This window comes from Pyrgilauda ruficollis, unplaced genomic scaffold (genome assembly GCF_017590135.1).
Source record: "Pyrgilauda ruficollis isolate IOZ18807 unplaced genomic scaffold, ASM1759013v1 scaffold24, whole genome shotgun sequence".
In the NCBI taxonomy this organism is placed as follows: domain Eukaryota; kingdom Metazoa; phylum Chordata; class Aves; order Passeriformes; family Passeridae; genus Pyrgilauda; species Pyrgilauda ruficollis.
Window position 1 is genome coordinate 8,107,053 of NW_024523648.1, and position 19,262 is coordinate 8,126,314.

Consider the following 19,262-nt stretch of genomic DNA (forward strand, 5'->3'; position numbering starts at 1 on the left):
CGTCTTTGCCTGAGACTTCCACGGTTTTGACTGCCACTACTAAGTTTCCCTCTGCTTCCTCTTCTTTAGGATGTTGACCTGCAGCTCTTGAGAACTTTATCTTGTGCTTTATTCCTTTCCAATGACTCTTTCTGCTCCCTCCTGGAGTACTCTGCCTGCTTTTGCTTTCCCTCTCCTGCAGCGTGGGGCTGAGAGCTCAGCCCGGTGTTGCTCCGGCCCTACGACCCTCTCCACGCAGAGCAGGTGACAACAGCAGGCGCCCCACGGCAACATTTCACAGACAGCTGCAGTCCTTAACACTATCTATACGGGTACCTCCCTCAATGCTTTCAAGGGCTGCATTCGCCTATTAAGCTTGACGGGCTCCTGCAGGCGCAGCTCCCTACTCGCGCCTTATTCCGCAACCCGAACCCGGCATCTCCCGGCGGCGGCGCTGCCCGGCCAGGGACAGGAGCCCTGACAGGGGCAGAGACAGCGACAGGGACGGAGGCAGGGCCGGGGCAGAGCCGGCCCCCTCCCGCCGCCTCCCCCGCTTCCTCCCGGCCCCGCCTGTTGATGTTTCACTTGCTTTTAATTCCCGGGTCGCAAGATGGAGGCGGTGCTGGGACGTCGGGATCTGTTGTTGCTGCCGCTGTCGCTGCTGCTGCCGCCTCTGGCCGCCGCTCTGCTGGGCCCGGCCGCGCCGCTGGGACAGGTACCGCCGGGGCCAGCCCTGCCCTGCCCTGCCACTGTCCCTGTCCCTCTCCCTCTCCCTGTTCCTGCCCCTGCCCGTGCCCCGCTCCCTCACAGGGGTGAGCCGGACCCTGCCGCGGGCAGACAGGGTTTCCCCTCTCCCTTTGCTGGTTCGTCCCTGTAGGATTCGGTGTGCCCTATGTGACAGGTCTGAGGGGGAAGGTAGTTGTTTGTGTGCAGTGTGGATGTGTTTATGTTGTATTTTCAGGCTTGTCTGCCTGCATCTCCATGGTTCGGTGCTGTAGAAGTATGCGCTGCATTAGGTCCACACTTGAGCCTAGCCTACTTGTGATTCGAACCAAGAAAAGGGTTTTGATGTGTTGGTGTATATCTATAAATACACAGGGCATTGTGTTGTCTGGTTTTCTATTCCAATATCTGTGCTGTATCTTGGTGACATCACTTTTAAATTTGGTGGCTTCTTAAAAGAGTGGAAAGAATATTTTGGGTACTACTTAAGGGAACTTTTCAGTGGGAATAAAAAGATTTGCCACAGCACCAGGTGAGTTCTGACCTCTAGAATTACAGAAGAGCTGGGTACTTCTGCCTGAGCTTGAATCGTGATCAGATACATCGTTTAAAATTGTTATAATTGTGAACCCAAGAGGGATGAGTTGTGAGGGGTTTGTAGTCAACTTGTCTAGCCAATGTGAAGTTACTGTTACCTGACCAAATTTATTATGTGTTTTTTCCCTCCAGAGTTACTTATTTATTAGTGTAATTTGAGTAAAACTTTTCCAAGAAAGCCTGGCAGAGGCCGTGCGCTGGCACATCCTGTGTTGTGAAGCAGGATTCATTCCTGGCCTTACTTCCTGGTTTCTTCTTCTCTTCATGAACTTTTGAGCTCCGTAGCTCTGATTTCAAAATGGGGATCTAGATGTTCAGACACCTGCAAAAGTGCCTGAATTCCTGAAGTGAGGTCTACTAAAGAGAGCAGAGGGAGCTCAATCCTTGGGTACTTTGCTTATCCCTCTGAGAAAGGGAGTGCGGGCTAGAATTTGCCGAAAGCCTCATCAAGTGACAGTGTAACACAGACTTATGCTCTTGTTCACCTTCTACCCAGGAACTATCACACTTCCACACTGAAACTACAGCTTGGTAGCATTAAAGTTCTTTGTCACTGCTGGCAGTTTTAAAGGACACGGAGGCACATTTGTGTCTGCTGTCTTCGGATGGGGAAGTGTGAGCCGGGCACAGGGGTGCCGGGGCAGTGCCACGTAAAGCAGCCTGGGGCCAGAGATAGAGCAGGTGTGTTTCGGGGTGTGAGTAGGGCCTGACTTAGGAACTGTAGTGCCTCATGGGCACAGCTGTGCTGTTAGTGGGGCTGAGTTTGTCCATTTCTGCTCAGGTGGTCTTGTGAGCTCGTGATTTGCTAGTTTGGGAGTGTCTGCACTCTTAGTTTTATATGGGCCTAAGTATATACAGAAAATTTCTTCTAAGAGTCAAAAAGGGGCACACAAATCTTTACTTGAGTGGTTTTTTTCTTTTTAAATGTTAAACTTAGCAAAATAAAAGCCTGTGTTTTCTCCTGCACTATTTAGTTTTGTACATACAGGACCAATTTTGATGGAAAAGGAACAGTGTATCTTGAGAAAGTTTTGAGTAGAAGATTCAATCCTTTTTGACATGGAGCTGTTTTTTTGGTAGCCTGTTAGGAACAGAAGTGCCTAGGCAGTGGGAGTAGGCAGAGTGGGAATGCCATGCTGTCAGGTTGCCTTCAGAAGCTATGAGCTCAGTGACAATGGGCTGTAGGGTCAGAATAACTGTGGTGTTTCCTCAGGATGGCTGGGATCAGGCAGCATCAGTGTGGTCAACTTTGCTTTGGCTGGACACAACTGTGCTTTACAGCTCTGTGAGCCCACTCTACTAAGAGCTTCACGTTTTGTTAACTCTTCCTTGTGGGGTTTAAAGCTGGTGTCAAAGTGTACCTCCGTGCTGATGCCAGTGGTCTTACAGAGTGGAAGGACTGAGGAAAAACCTTGAGACACTGGAATAGCATTTTGTAAGGCTGAAATGCTTTTGTTCAGCTCTTTTGGAATGTGAACGCCTTAACTGTTGTGCAATACTTGTAATTTCTTTAAAAAGCTGTTAACTTTAGACCTGAAAAAAAAATTGTATAGCATGTCTGTTCTGGTTTTTATTTCTCCTCATAAAATTTGGATATACAAAACTGGACTAAAAATTGATTGATTTTAGACAAAATTGGGGGTTTGTTGTTGTTTTGTGTTTTTAAAAAATTTAAAGGGAATGATGCAATAAGACAACTGGCTTTCACATTAAAGTAATGTTTCTGGTGCAAGGTCAGAAATAAGGTTTTGTGCTTTAGAGTATTTTTTAATGCACTGATAGGAACTGGCTGAAAGCAGTGCTAACACCATGTTATTTGCTTATTCTGTTTACCTCTTGATAATTTAGGCTAGCAGAGTTCTTTCTAAATAACATACTTGCCTACCAGATTTTTTTTTCTTTTTAGTTTAGTTCAGTTGCCTGGAAAAAAGAAAGTTTTTATATTATTTGTTGTCTGCAAGAAAGCTCTGTGTAGATGGTTTTCACAAGAGCAGGAAATAATTTTCACTATGTCAATCATTTGGTGCAGTGAGTACAATGTATTTTAATCAAAGAAGAAACTTGTTAATAGCAATGTGCTGGAATGTTTCTTCCATTGCTTTATGCCAGTTTCTTTATTAGCAGCCTGGCACATGTGCATTTTAGGCCTAAAAGAGCTGACATCATCTTCTTATGTATATTTGATTAAAAGAAAGCAGTATGATGCAACTATGTCTCTGTGATGTGAGACTGAGTATTCACCTTTAAAACTCATGATAAAATATCATAGTATGAGTTGGTTTAATAGAGAGGATACAAAGGCAATTAATTCTAGTAACACACATAGGGGAAAGGGAAGGATAAACCATGTTATAATAAGAGTCATTGTAAAACAAGGAAGGAATGAAAGCAAGTGTGCTTATTCAGAAAAGCAAACTAAAGCAAAAGCATCATGTCAGATTATTCAGCTTTAGCTAGTTAAGAAAATACTGGATGTAGTTATCTTACCCTAAATACTGTCATGCAGTTTAATAATGCTAAATCTCAATGGAGAAAATTTTGTACAAAAATTTTCTGAAATGTGAGGGACAAATTATCATCCTGCAAACTTGTAAAATTCTGTCTTGTCATGTCAAGCTTTTACCATGGTTACTTCTCAATTCAGTTATGCCTGATTGCAGTAATACTCTAGAACATAGTTCTGTTTTGATTCTTACGAGAGAATTATGTGAAGCATGGATCATGGAGCCCTGGATTGCAATATGCAATTAACTGTTTAGAGCCAGTTGTCCATGTGAGTGCCAGGACTCAAGTGGTATGAGCTTGTGTGGTAGTTTTGTTTGTCTATTCAGACATTTCTTTTCCCATGATCTCTTCTCAAATTTAGAAACAGTTTATTGGTTTTGTCTATTTTTCACCTGTTTGGCAACCTGACATTTTTCAGTTGCAAACAGGATATCAGCAGTGCCTGTGCAATGGCCGTGAGGGGATTGCCTGCCTCTCAAGTCTCTGTACAGCTGGCCAGCTTGTAAGGCATTGTGCCATCTGTTCCTAGGGCTGCCCACTTGGCTTCCCACAGGCCTTGTAGCAGAAAGAGCCTTGTTTGGAGAGCCTCAATGGAGAACAGCTGTGCTTCAAGTGGGCCGGCTGCTAGCAGAATCTTGATGGGGTTTGTGTGACTGATGCAGCTGTGTAGGACTGAACAGTTATCCTGTACGGGGAGAAACTGTACAGTGCACCCCATCAGGTATTCACTGCCTATGGATAAAGTTTTTCCATGATCTTTAATCAGATAATCAGATCTGTTTGAAGTTCCTCCGTGATTGGACCCATCAGCTTTTTCTTTTGTGACTTTTTTTTTAAAAAAACAATATTAGGTGAAAAGTTCTCTGTAGATTTGTGCAGTGTTAGTCTTTGAGAATTAATGAATATTCCCTTTTAACTTATGCCAGATGCTTTATATTCTTTGCTGACATCTTTTCCCCTTTTTGTTCTTCTGCTGCAGCTGTGATTATACTGCCCCAGTTAGCACTCCTGGATTCTGTTGTAGCACACAGTGAAAGAGAAAAGGAATAGCAAATGATCACTACCTGCTTACCTCTGCTGATCCAAGCTCAAAGAAATTCACTAGTTCACTATAACCTGCGCCATCACACTGTTAGAGCTGCTGCCTATCTGTCCTAGAACAGAATGACTTACATTTCCTGTCCTCTTTGCAGATTCTGTGGCCATTACCACTGTAAATATCACTGCTGGATTACTAAAACAGAGATGAGAAATCATAGAAAAACTCAGGAGAGACATTTATATCCTATAAGAGCATTAAGAATGATAGGGCCATTTTTAGTGCAGATTGGAGTTTTGTGTGAAGGCATTTACCGGCACAGGAGGGGACAAGGGGCTGTGCAGTATGGAACGGGGTCAGTGGTAAGCTGAAAGCACACCCCGATTCTTAGGGACTTGAATTGCTTCTTGGGCTGTCCTTTCATTCTGGCTCTGTCAAAGCACTGTTTTTTCAAATATCCCAGTGAATTCAGAACCTTTGAAATTACAGGCCTGTCTGAAAGTTGCATGATACTGTTGAAACTGAAAAGTGTATTGTAAGTTATACAACCAAGTTTTACACTTATAGTTGAGGCTTCTCCAGAAATTGACAGTGCAACACTATGGACTATTGAAGAGTTCCCATGTTCTGCTCTCAGTGGCTTTGTTACTGCAGGATTGGCTTACTATGCTTTCACAAAACAAGGCATGTGGGGTTACTCACATTTCTTAGTACTGAAGTACATAACCACAAGACATGTCTACAAAGCACTATAAAACACTTCCTTCCCTTCCATGCTAAGGTTGTGAATTTTATTATGGTAACATAAAAAAATTCCTCTGTTGAAATGAAGTTCTGTAAGTGTGTGTCTTCAGCCCTAGGACTGGAAAGATGGGGATTTGAATTATCACTGGAGCACTTTCTAGCAAGTGTGGCTTGTCAGACCAGGCCTTTAATCCTGAAGCACTTATCAACATGCAGATATTGAAGGGGTACCAGTCAGGCCTGTGATAACAGGGGCAGTGCCATGCATCACTTCCTTCCTGCTGTGGGTTAAAGTGGCTTTGCTGGGATGGTGCTCTGCTCTCCTGTGAGCTGCTGCTTCCTTTCCCCAGCACTCCTCCCCAGCTTTCCCTTGCAGTTGGCACGCATCTTGCTGCTTTTGCCATCCTGTAGATTTTGTAATGGGGTATGTGTAGGGTCAGGAAGATTGGCCACAGCAGGACCCATTGAGTTTTGAGTGTGGTACTGCAGGAGGCAGCAGTGGGAAGCCATGGGAAGACAGCAGTGTGAAATCTGCCTTCTAGGAAGGGTTAAGACTGAGCTGGAACACTGCTATTTTCTGTGGGAAGATAAGAAGAGTAATGAACAACCTGTTCATAAATTGCAAAATGAGAGCATATGACAACTGAGTAGAATGGATGTACAGAATATGGGAAGATCTCAGTAGAATTTGTTGGATCTGGATGTGAACAGACTAGTCCCAGGAACAGCAACAGCATGAGTTCTCTGTTGTGTGTGAATTCAAAATTGCAAGGGTCACGATGCAGCTGCTGCAGGGGAATGCTGATCATTGCTCCAACTTACTGAGGAGTGTTATGAATCTGTGCCATTATGGAGATGCATCACCATCACCTGAGATGGTGGTGAGGACAGATGTCTCCCAAGGAGATGCTGCAAGGACAGACAGATCATGCAGCAGAGGCAGTCTGACAATCTCTGTGCATCAGAACAAGGAGCCCAGCTCATTCTTCCCAGCTGTGTTCTTGGATCTCTTGTGCTTGTCCAGCTCTTCCTTGCTTGTTCAACTGACAGAAAAACGGTCTGACAAAAAAGGGAAAGTTTTAGTACCAATTTAAGGAGCTAAATTACCTCACTGACTTGGGATGAGAGAGAAGGATAATGTATGTGCAAGAGAGATCTGCACTCTCTCCTTCAGTGGCAGAGCAGCAAGTGGTTAAACTGTCTTATTTGTCTGCACCTTACGATCTGATTTTTGAACCTTTGACAGCACAGACGTGATCCACTGAAATATTTCATTTCTTAAACATATAACATGTTCTTCAAGTGCAGGTTCTAAGTATGTTCTAGAATTCACAACAGTGCTTGTGGATACTGTGCCAACAGAGCTGACAGCTGTTTTGAAGGAAATTAATCATTGTATGTATAACTAACCTTGTACATTTAACAGTCAATTGTTGAGCATATCTAGCTTCCTTCATGCCCTTCACTTTCAAATAAAGCATTTGATTGAAAAAAAAAAAAAAAGGAGGGGATTTTCCTATTTTTCATCAGTCATTTCCTTTTTCTTGTAATCTCAGTGAGTCTCTTTGTAGATGTTGAAAAATGATTGTGAAATACTTTCTGTGTAAAACAACCTCAGATGTAATTCGTGGCTTAAAAAATGAAGGACTGTTTAGACTTCCTGGAAAATCCATCTTTTGTGCCCTTTGAATTCCCAGAAAACAGAAAAACTTAGGAACGATGTTTTGGTAATCTGTTCAACAGTTTGAGAGTGTAAAAGACAGTTATGAATACTAAGAGCTAAAGGATCTAAAAGTTTGGTGGATTTTTATTTTATTATTAATATACACAGTTCTTAAAATATGAGAAGGAAATTAGTGGTTTGAGGACATTACAGGAAGACAGGATAGAATATATCCTATGTTTATACTGTTAATCCAGTTTATATTTTCAGTTACAGAGTTCACTTGTCTGACTAATCTGGCAATTTTAATTTCTTTTGAATAATTAGAATTTAAGTTTTGAAGAAAAGTCAATATAAAAACCTGTTTCATAGAAGGGGCATTGAGGAAAAGATTTCACTTTGGTCTCGGTGGCCAGAGTTTTCCTACTGATATGCCAAATGGGTCTGAAGTATTTCCAAGTCACTTTGAACCAAAAGGTTATCTGTGCTAGGTTTGAAACCATTCTTCTCATGATGACAAATTCCAGCTGAATCAGACTGGAAGGTTGTTTTTCAGTTTTTGACAGTTCTGGCTACTTGAGTATGCTCATCAACACCCATCGTTTCAATGATTTTTTGACATTCTTGTCACGCTTCAGGGTTTTCTGTTCCTGAACCAGGCTGTACATATTTTCTGGTTGAAAATCTAGTGTTGTGTAAAAATACTAAATGAAAGTCTTTTTGTGTATTTACATTTTTATTTATTTTAAATGCTGAGCATGTTCAACTTTTTATTGAGACACGACTCACTTTTTAACTGTTGGTTGTGCAACAATGACTCAACTACAGAGCTAAGAAGATGCTGAAGGTATGGAGATATTTTCTAGAGGAAAATGGATCTACAGAATCACGGAATCATTTAGGTTGGGAAAGACCTATGATCTTGACTATGATAAGTCCAGCCTTTGACTGACCACCACCCAGCTAACTAGACCACAGCACTAAGTGCCATGTCCAGGTGTTAATGAAATGAAGTTATAATGATTTAAGGCTCCCACAGGCCAAATATGGAGCTTAACATTATTTTTGAAGAGGTATCTGAGGAAGGCAGTGTGGCAATCATTACTTTTAGCTATATGCAAGCAAGATTTGATTTTTGTATGTAGTTTTTTTTTCAGGGACAGAGCTGGGAGACTTAAGGTCTCGTTTGCAAAGCAGCACCTGAAATTACAAGGGAGAAATGAGAGGACAGAATGAATGATTCAATAAATTACAGCAATTAGGGTTTGAAAGAAAGAAGCAAATCCCCATTTTCTGTGAGTTTGAGGTGTCCCGTATGGCATAATTTGGGAATCATAAGCAAAGAAACAGAATTTCTGCTGACAAAAGTGAGTATTCTTTAGTATAGACTAACTTCACTTTGAAGACTAACTGGAGTACTTAAAAAAACATTTACAGAGGATCTGATTTTTACCTTTTGTGGTCTATTATTTTTCAGCTAATATGAGAGACTTCCATTATATCTGTTTGAAACAAGTGATTATTATTATTTTATCTTTATTACAAAAAACCACAAACTATACATAGGAGGATGCAGATGTCATTCTTTCTTGTCAATCCTCTTTACTAAAAAGAGGTGTGGAAAAACCAGGCTAATCCTTACATGGAACAAGAAAGCATATTCCTTTTCCTTCTGTCTGCTGGGTAGAAAGCCTGGGAGTGTGCTCTGGGGTTAGTAAGAAGTCATTCTGCCAGGACAGTACAAGAAAGAAAACACATGAACCACTGCAGGCAGCTCAAACTTACATCTCCTCTGTTTTTTTTCCAGGAAGCAATTAGAGTTGGTGTTATGATGCTGAACACCAGTGGAGAACTTCACAAAGTACAGGTTTGTCCAGTTTTTCTATTTATTCAGTGGATTAATATGCAACAAAACAAAGTCCACAGCAGCTGCAAGTATGTCCTTTATTCTGACATCAGTCAGTATGGAGTGTGTTCCTCTGAGAGCAGAATTGCAGCACAGGGGCAGGAAACAGACACTCATTCTGGCTGTCTTTCTTTCAGGTTCTTTTTAACATCACCTATGTTAATGGACAGGTCTATCTAAATGACTTTCCTATGAAGAGCGGGGTTGCCCATATAACATGCCAAACAGTAATATGTGAGTATTTTCCTTCTTTCTTTTTTTTTTTTTTAATTTTCCTCCCTCCCATGGGGTGTTTGGCTTCCCTGTTGTCTAGTAACCAAAGCTTACAATGACTGCGTGTTCTGTATTTTGTAAACCAGGGCATTGTGGAAGTAAAACATTTCCCAAGGTAGGACAATTTTGGTATTAAAATGGATCAAAAAAATCTTGCTGCCTTCATATCAAGTCACATTAACACATTGTGTGTAAATGGTCTGATCTGAAATCCAGACTCTGCCCATCTTTTCAAAAGCATGTTTTGCAGTACAAGCTAGACAATGTAAACAGAAGGATGCAACTCCACCCTGCTAATGGCTGTGTCCCTAGGTTAGTTGGCATATATCCAGAAGGAGATTCAATAACAAAAGTATGAATTGTTGTTAGGAAGATCTTTTAATGATATCACTTCTGTAACTATTGGACAAACAAGTTTCCGCTGGGTAGGATATTATAGTACAAATATTGCACTTTAATAACTGCAGTAGTTAATGACTTCAAATTGTCTTGAACCTGCTGTTTTTCCACAGATTCAGTGCTACATATTTGTGAAAAAACAGAAAGTACTGTGTGATTTTTTGGAGATCCACAGAGCATACTGTGTAATTAATTAAACAAGGACCATTAGGATTATTTGATTTAAGCTTCTGTTGTATTGAGAACAGTCTTCTGCTGCATGAGATACAGTCAGTTGATATCTGAGGTCATCCTCATCAGGCACTTACAGAATACTAACACTTTTTCAAATTGCTTCTCTGAGCTCCGACCTTGTTGCTTGAACCCTTCTTTTCCAAGCATGATCAATTATTAATTTGTCAGTATTTCTTTTCTGGAGAGAGAGACCAGTAATCACATTCTCTTTTTCTGGTACAAAACCATGGCAATATGTCATTTACTTGCAAAATAACTCACTCCAGAAAAATAGATATGATTTTATTGACTAATTCTGGGAGCTCCTGAGCACTCTTCTGTAGTTCCTATTAATTTTCCAAATCACAGTTGTAGCACTTGCTGTGACTAGTTTTGAATCTGAAACAGTGAGGAAAATACTGATTTGACTTGAGAGCTAGAAACCTGAAGCTCTTTATCTCCATGTTTGGGTCTGAGTCCCCAGCACAGTACCTCTCTCTTAACTGTAATGTAATGTTTATACTATTTACTTGCTAAATTATTGACAACAGATTCAGGTAGTGTTTGTAAAATGCTAAAGAAATATCAAGATACTTTTTAATAGAGGGGGGAAATACTCCTGAGTGTATATAAAAACAAAACTTGACCTTAATAATCATGCTTTTGACTATTGGAGACCGCTCTGACATCATTGTCAGATCATTCTTGGCACCTGCATCCCCACTTGAAGTTCCCCCAGATGTCAGTTTTAGAAGTGTGTGTGTCACTCCTGTGAATGTAGTGGTGGCTGAACAGCCTGACACATGGTAAAAGCTGGGAACACAGGGAGCTTCAGCTGCTTGGCATCTTAGAGGCTTTGGGCCTAGTGCATGCTTGCTGCTCCAAGTCAGAAAATATTCAGCAACCAGGTCGGTGCCCTGGCTCACACCTGTAGGGAACTTTCCTTCTGCTACTTATTTTGGCAATGGAAGGCATTACTAAATTATACCAGAAAGTATTTTTCTATATTTTAAATAAGAAAAATGGCTTTATGAGGACAGGGATCACAGCATAAAAGTAGTGGACACACTGAGTAGTTGCTGTGTGACTGAGAGACCCAGGTTGAGCCTTATCCCACATTACCTGACAGGCTCAGGTCTGCAAGTGACACACACACAGCACCAGTGGCTTAGCAGCAGGGATGGTTTGGTCTCAGTTCATGTCCCGTGGTATCTGCATGCTAGAGAGATCTCCCACCTCCGCTCTTGTGCTTCTCCAGACTTCAGTTCTAGCATGCCCTCACCTGAAGCAGAGGTGTGGTAGCTGGGAGAAGGATACTAAGACTATGCACAATCAGCCAGGGTAGAAAGGCAGTTCCATGTGTACTTGTAGAACATTAAGTTGTTGAAAGAGCTGAAAGCTTTCGGGTAGGAAGAGAGGTGGAGGTGTCACCAGTCGCATATGAAAACAGAGAGGGGGACAGAAAAATACGTAGGAGGGAACTGGCACTCATCTTGAGCAGGAGATACAGTGTGCCTGGAAAAGACCATATTTGTTTCTGTATTCAGAGGAAGGGAAATGTTGTGCAAACCAAGATGTTTACACAGGTGGCTGGCTAGGCTGTGACATTACTCTTATGAACTCCTTTGGACAACTGAAATAAGAATGCAGCAATAACCAAGCCAAAGAGCTCTGCTCACAGTGCTTAAATGCAAACCTCAAAGGCAGAGATGTGACATTGTTTGCAGGCTCCCTGAGTCAGGGGACTGTACAGCTCTGCTGTGTTATGAGGCCTGCTCTGGGTCTGATTTGGAGATACACTGGTAAAAAATCATGGCACCTGTTTTAGCTGTTGCCCAGATTACTACTGGTTGTAAAAGCAGTTACTGGAAGTGTTAAGATGTTCTGTATTGTTGTTCTGGCATCTCTGGCTTGATGCTAGTGATACTCTGACTTCTCCATTCAGGTGCTGCATGTGCAAAGGCATTTGTGTCGGATTTGCACCTGTTTTCTCTATGGCTGGGTACTGCTTTCTGGTTGAGGTGGTTTCTCCTTGAAAATCATGACATTGTGTGTTAACAGTGGAGAACAGAAGCTTGGATAACTTACCGGATCAGCAGCAGCTGGGAACCGTCAGTGTTCGAATCATGGTTCACGAGTGGCCTTTGTCATCCACGTCTGATTTGCAGCTGATTGTCATTCAGGAAGAAGTGACAGAAGTTGATGGAAGACAGGTAAAAAAAAGCCCTGCTACAATATTCTGCTTTTTTTTTAATTTAGGAGAGGCAAGTAGTTCCCAGGGCTTACCAGGTTTACATATATCTAGCTGGTGATTAGAACACAAACGATATAATTAATGTTAACTAACACAGTACTGAGGGAGACAGCAGCAAAGTTGGCAGCATAATAGTGGGGGTGTCTCAAGAGGAAACTTCAAGTTTTAATGCTTCTTTTTATATTATAATAATTATCATTAACTACATCACATCCACTTCAAATAAGTGAACTTGTGCAAGCATAGCCAGACTCACAAGCAAGAGTTGATTAATAAAATAATACACAAAATGAACAAAAGGGGCACGGGCTCATTCTGCTTCTTGAGGTTTTCCCCATTGTTTATTCCAAGCTAACCAAAGGTTTCAAGCAGGTAGCATGGGGAACAGCTTGCAGCAGGAAACCCTTGTGACAAGTGGGCTTACTGTGAAAGCCCACTACACCTGAGAGCTTAGTCTTAGAAGACTTTGCATGTAAGTTAATTTGCATCTTGATAATGAACATGGATTTTGAGATGAACAAGCACCTCCACCCCTCTGATCCTAACTGTATTTGCACAAATAGCAGTCAATGTGAGGGGTTGCAACTCTAGCTGAGGTTGAAATGTGCAGAACTGAGTTCTCAAAATCACCTGCGTATGGTGTAGTTGATTTACTAACTAAAGAGGTTCTGTAGAAAAGATCCAGCTGTTCAAGCCAGAAACTGTCATATTTCTGCTTCTGTACTTCTGCATCTTACATGTGGCCAGGCTTTTTTGAAGCTGGCTTGTGTTCTGCTGCCTTTTTCTTTTTTTTAAGGATAACGTTCATAATGCCTTGATTAATTGCATGGTCAGCATGTAGTAGTTTTTACAGGGATCTGTATCATGTCAGAATCTTAGTCTGTTAGTGAAAAACCCCGCTGAGAGGTCTGTAGCTTTTCCAGTGAGGTCTTCATCCCACTGATAATAGCCTAAGAATTGTGGTTTCACTTGTTACACAACAGTGGCATTGTATTTCAGGCCTCAAAGTAGACACCACAATGCATTTCAGATTTTCATAGGGACCTAGTAAAAACAACCAGAAAGCTAATGCTGTTTCCTTGATTGTTCCTTTTAAGTCAAAAGCATATAAGCACAGCAGAGGATCAGAATCACCTCCCTCAACCTTCTGGCCACTCTGCTTTCGCTGCAGCCCCAGGACAGAGTTTGCTTTCTGGAATGTGAGTGCACATTCCTAGGTCATCCTGAGCTTTTCATCTGCCAACACTTCCAAGTCCTTTTCTCTAAGGCTGCTTTTTATCCATTCACTGCCCAGCCTGTACTTGTGCTTGGAACTGTCCCAATCCAGGTACAGCACCTTGCACTTGGCCTTGCTGAACCCCTCAAGCGTGTTCAGCTCCTTCTGGGTGGCATCTCTTCCCTTCAGCAGGTTGACCACACGGTGTCATCAGCAAACTTGCTGAGGGTGCCCTCAGTCTCACTGTCCATGGTGCCAGCAGAGTTGTTAAACAGGAGCAGTGCAAATACCCATCCCTGAGGACACCACTTGTTACTGATCTCCATTTGGATATTGAGCCATTGGCAGCAACTTCCTAGAGTGCAAGCACCCAGCCAATGCCATATCCACTCCCAAGTCCATCTGTCTCTTGGTTGGAGACAAGGGTTTCAAACAGGACACTGTCAAATGCTGCGACACTTGGCTTTCAGTTGTTGAAAACAGGCAATGTTCCTGCAAAAGCAGAAATGTCAGTCTTGCCTCAGCAAGAATTTTGATGTTTGCAAGTGCTTTCACTACATACCTGAGCTTTCCATGCCCTAAAATGCCTCCCTGCAAGAGTATAGTGATGTACCATGTAAGACTTGGTTAAAAGCCCATGGATTGACTAGCATGTGCTTTTGCAGGAAGCAAGACCCAGTCTGTTCAGCATATTTTCTCATGTGGTATGGTCTACAGAAGTGTGATACGTGAAAACAAAGAATACCAGTTCATGTTATAACAGCTCTATGTGTACATCTTAGTGGCCTGGAGTTTTCTGGGATGTGCTGTTGTCCTCTGCCAGGCTGCTTCAGTCTTGCTTTAAGCTCAGTAATATCATGTTTGCATCTTTTGTAGGTTCAGCAGGAAGAAGTAACAGAAATAGATATTTTAGTAAAGGACCTGAGAGTACTTAGACATTCCAACTACACCGTCCCTTTGAAAGAGAGCATGCTGTACTCCTTGCCAAGGGACAACGACGTGTTATTTACACTGCCCAACCTCTCAGGAAAAGGTATCTCTCAGCTGTTCAGTAGCATTTTCATCCATATTCAATGTATTGCTTTACAGGCTAAGAGCATCGTTTATCCCTTGTTCTACATAGTGAAAGAGTTTCTTCATTAACAGGGACAGGTTTTGTTTTATATGTCTTGGTTTTTATTTTTTTTAAACACCTAAATTCAGCTCTTCATATTAGGTATTTTATTTGTTTGATTTCAAGTCTATTCTCCTTTGAAGTACTTGAGACTTGGCAGTCTGCAATCCAGACATCTGACAGGAGTAAATTTCTCTCTCAGATCTGCAATGGAAGTTTCTCTACAGCTCCCCCTTCTTCCTGGGAATGAGAGAGAAAACTGTAGAGGAAATACCTGTCTGGGTCAATTCCAAACCACAGAACAGTTTTCTGTTATTATACTTGAATAACTTAAAAGCAATAGAAGTTACTCGATGCCTTAATTTTATTTCAGTTTTGTTTAATCAAAAACTGTCAAGGATTTAATTGGAGTAGAACATTTTAATCTAGTCCATCACCTTTTAAACTTATGACAGCTGAAATTTACAGCTAAGGGCATAGCTAAAGGCTGCACTGTTTCTGCTTCTTAACGAGTTCACTGCTCAAGTTAAAAAAAAGCTTTCTGTGTTCTTGCTGTAAATGTGTGATAACTGTACCCTCTGCAGAGAAACACAGCATGTCTTTATTGTCCTTCACAGTGAGTCAAACAAAAAGCAAACTCTGCCCTAAATCTAGCTCTTCTTCTTCAGATATTCAAGATCCACTGCAGACTACCAGTCAGTACCTCATCCAGCAAGTAGAAACTACAGTGGATGAAGAGACATTACCTGGCAAGTTACCAGAGACCCCTCTTAGGATAGAACCTCCATCTTCTTACAAGGTGCTTTTACTATTTGTTTGATTGTTTTAATTATTAGTATATAAATACAATTGTTTAAAAACAGACAACCACTAAGACCAATGGATTTTTGCAGATAATTCCCAAATAAACCGAAAAATGCCCCCTCCTAAATGACCATTCAGCAGTGACAAGTCCAGTAGGAATCCATTGGGCTTCTAAATGTTGCCATGTTCTGACCACACAGATACTTCATGATAGTCAGTTGTGACATTTACATTATACTGAGCTAATAATTTATGACAATTTCAAATATTGCTTAGCTTTAAATTCCACCATTTTCTCCTGACTCTGCCCAAGTGCTTACCCCTCTGAGAAATAGACCACTGGTCTCACCTGCTGTAGGAAACACAGTAACAGCTGGTGAAGTGCAGTTCCAGCTTAGGCAAGGATGGGTTTCATGGGCTCCTCTGTGGCCATAACACTCACAGTTACAACCCACTGTCTGCTCTGTCCAAGTGTCCTTTATTTTCCAAAGGGCCTTTAATAAACAGAGAACTAAATGTTCACCTGTTTCAGACTTTGAGCAATAAAGATAGCTGAGCCACCAGTCAATTCCATCATGCTTTTATGTATGTTTAAGTAAAATTATCACCATCTAATGTGATTTACTAGTAGCTAAAAAAAACCTCCAAAACCCAGCAGTTGCTTTGTTTTGCAATCTTTGTATTTTTACCTGTTTTGTAGGTGATGTGCCAGTGGGTGGAAGACTTGAGAAAAGGGTTGTGCAGATTCTGGTTTCAATCTCTACCTATCTTGTTTAGTTTCATGGAAGTTGTTGTTGTTGGAGTTGTTGGAGCATCTCTTATTATCAAAGTCTTAAAGCTGATTCTTCCTTCCTGTGAAAATAAGTAAGTAATTTTTTGTAATTCTTTTTTTTTTTTTTGCTTTGATGAAGGCAAGATATTGACTAAAAGAATCTTCCAAGAAGCAGGCTCATACTGTAGGATAGTTGTAGCAAGAATTCAATGAGAAAGCTACTGGTAACTTTCCATTCCAAGTGCACCTCTGACACACAGGCATTTCAGAGAGACATGGGAAAGTACTTCATTGGAAATATCTTTAGCTGAGCTGTCATACTGCCAAATTTTTATCAAGCCTTCTAAGGACTACATTGTGAGATGCTATTAACATAATTCCAAGAAAGGAGGGTGGAAACTAGGTCTAAATAATTCCAGTATCTCCTCATCTTTTCATACTCCTACTGTGTTGGAGTTTTACAGTAGTTCTGAAAGGCCTCAAATTTGGCTTTGCAAATTTGCATGGGAGTTCTCCAAGGACGGGGACCTACCTCTGTAGGCAGCTTCCAAGCCATAGTGACTGCTGCTGGCATAGGTGGCAGGAGGTCCCAAATAAAGCTGATTGCCTGCAAGGGCTGCATCCACTCGCTGTGTTACCAGCAACACTAACATTTTTAGGGAAAGCAAGGTCTCAGAGCAAGGGGCAGAAAGATGAATTAGTAACTGCAGGTTATAAATCAGTGTAGATTTAGTGCTGGAATGGGTAAGCACGTGCACTTTAAAGCAACCTAAGTCAGCTCTGGAAGAGCCGTCCCTTGGAACTTCATGTTCTTTGGGAAGTGACTGACAGTGCAGCGTGCTTCATCGGCCCCGAGCACAGCTGATGTCTTCAAATGCAGCTGATCAGCTGTGCCTCTGAATGGCCCTGCATGCAGTTTATTTATGTATCCACTCAGGGGTACAGGTGTTCTTGGTCCAGGAAAATGGAGGGTTGGAAGATCAGGAAGGTTGGAAACTGCAGTGACAAAAGAGGCAGTGCTTCCCCTGGCATTTCACACAGTGTGCTGTCAGATGGGAGGGGGTTCCCCTGGTTAGAGTAGAAGGAGTGGAGAAACACTTTGTACTTTCCCCAGCAGTAAGCAGATTACCACTGGCAGTAAGTAGCTTAACACTGCCATGTATGAAACTGAACTAACTGGAACTGGGAAGAAAATTCTAATCCCAACAAACTGTTCAGCAAAGTGGATGATAACCTGTCCATAGCAGAGGTCAGTATGGAGCAGGGGAACCAGCTTGCAGTAATTTCTCTTCCAGTTGAGGAACATGGGGATTGCTCATGCCTTGTTAAGAGTGTACAAAGAAACTGAACCACCCCTCCATTAGAAGAAACCAACAAACTAAACCTCCAACAAAACAACCCCTAAACCACATAGTCATTTTCTTGCTACCTGTGTAAAGTGGTCCTCTAAAAAATGGTAAAGGTTTAACTCAGGATTGTAAACCAGTAAGAATGAGCAGAACATCTCATCTGGTGCATGACAGTTGCAGACGTGAGTTGGGACCTCATCCCAAGTCTTCAATGCCATTCTATGTTACACTGATAAAACTGGAGGCTGTTGCTGAGTCCAGGAGAATCAGCTGTAGGTCCTGACAGCAAACAGTTTTAGGCTACTATGAAACTGAGCAGCTAGAGCCTACACTGCTGACATTTCAGATGTAGAAACTGGGCAAAGGGAGCCCTCAGAAACCACAGCCACTACACTTTGGAAGCATTTTTCATTGCAACTTCATATAAGAGATATTATGAGGGTAGTAGTTGGTTGATGCATTGATTTAAACTAAGTTTGGGGAGTTTAAGAATAAGTCCAGTTTTTAGAACACAGAATCGTTTTGTGTATTGTTTTCTAATGCCAGGTAACCTTACCTTTCAGAGGCATCCTTCTCCTGGATCAAGTCAGCTTTGTACCTGTGACTACCATCAGCCTGCCTTCAGACCTTTCAGACAGGAAAAATAATTTAGATGAGAAAGCATGTACTTAATGCTGTATTTACTTTGGAGTTACTGGTTTCTAAACACACACTTTTAGTTGATCTGATATTTGGCACCTGATCTTAATACCTTGTTTTTTTCCTACTAAGAAAACTAAGTCAGTTGATTAATTGATAAACAGCCACTCAGGCCAAGGCCCAAAGCTGACTTCCTTGTGCCTCTCCATAAACAAGCAGCCTTTTCAGAAGCTTCAAAGTAGAACAGCTGTCTTTTCAGAGGTTTTAAAATAGAGCAGCTTTCCACCCTGAGGGCTACCATTGGTTTTAACTTCTGTGAAGTCACTTTTACACACCTCAGACAGGATATGCTGGCTGCCTTCATGCCCATAAACCAAGTCAGCTGTCCTGACTAATAAGATCATGAAATTCAGGGTGTCCTTAAGTCCAGAGATAGCATTCTTTTAAAAAATATGAGGAAATATTGCAAACATCAGCTGTGCCTGCAAACCTAAGCAAAGCTACCCCACCTGGTTCCAGGTCTCATAGGGTTGAGCATGTCTTGCAAGGAAGATACCACTACCAAACATTTGTGTTACTCAAAAGATCTGACACTTCATATATGCAAAACAAAAATTTGAACGGAACATTTATATTTCAAGCACTTTACATTTTTATGGCCCCTTCCACTCATAAAAACTGTTAGCAGTTGTAACCAGCTTGCTTTTTGTATCTGTGACAGCAGTACTCTATGAAGTCCCAGAAGAAAAATGAAAATTCCATTAAATTCTACAGAAATACTGGCTTACTATTGCTGAGTAGGCCCAGTCTGCTCATGCCAGTTTGTACTGTTAACATTTTTCAAATAAACATTTAAATTGTTTATTAGACTGTGTTCATGTGCTTTTATATTTATGTAAAACAGCAGTTTGCCAAACATTTCAGACTCAGGACACTGTCTGTTTCTTAGCTTTTCATTGTTCTTACTTAGAAAAATTTGTCAAAAGAATGAATAGGAAATAAAATCTCAAAACTGTAACTACCTGACACTAGACTGAGCACAGTTATCTTCTGAGTGATCAGAATTACCTGTG

The 19,262-nt window shown here is 41.5% G+C and overlaps 1 protein-coding gene across 1 annotated transcript; it reads left to right on the plus strand.

Annotated features, from left to right (window-relative positions):
• The first annotated feature begins 539 nt into the window (after positions 1 to 539).
• GINM1 (glycoprotein integral membrane 1) lies at positions 540 to 19,056 on the plus strand. The gene is made up of 8 exons (XM_041469801.1): positions 540 to 694; positions 9,058 to 9,117; positions 9,294 to 9,390; positions 12,103 to 12,254; positions 14,388 to 14,544; positions 15,294 to 15,424; positions 16,130 to 16,293; positions 18,114 to 19,056. Exons 1-8 carry the CDS (start codon positions 590 to 592, stop codon positions 18,220 to 18,222), a joined length of 975 nt encoding a protein of 324 aa, XP_041325735.1. The 5' UTR covers positions 540 to 589; the 3' UTR covers positions 18,223 to 19,056.
• The last annotated feature ends 206 nt before the right edge of the window (positions 19,057 to 19,262 follow it).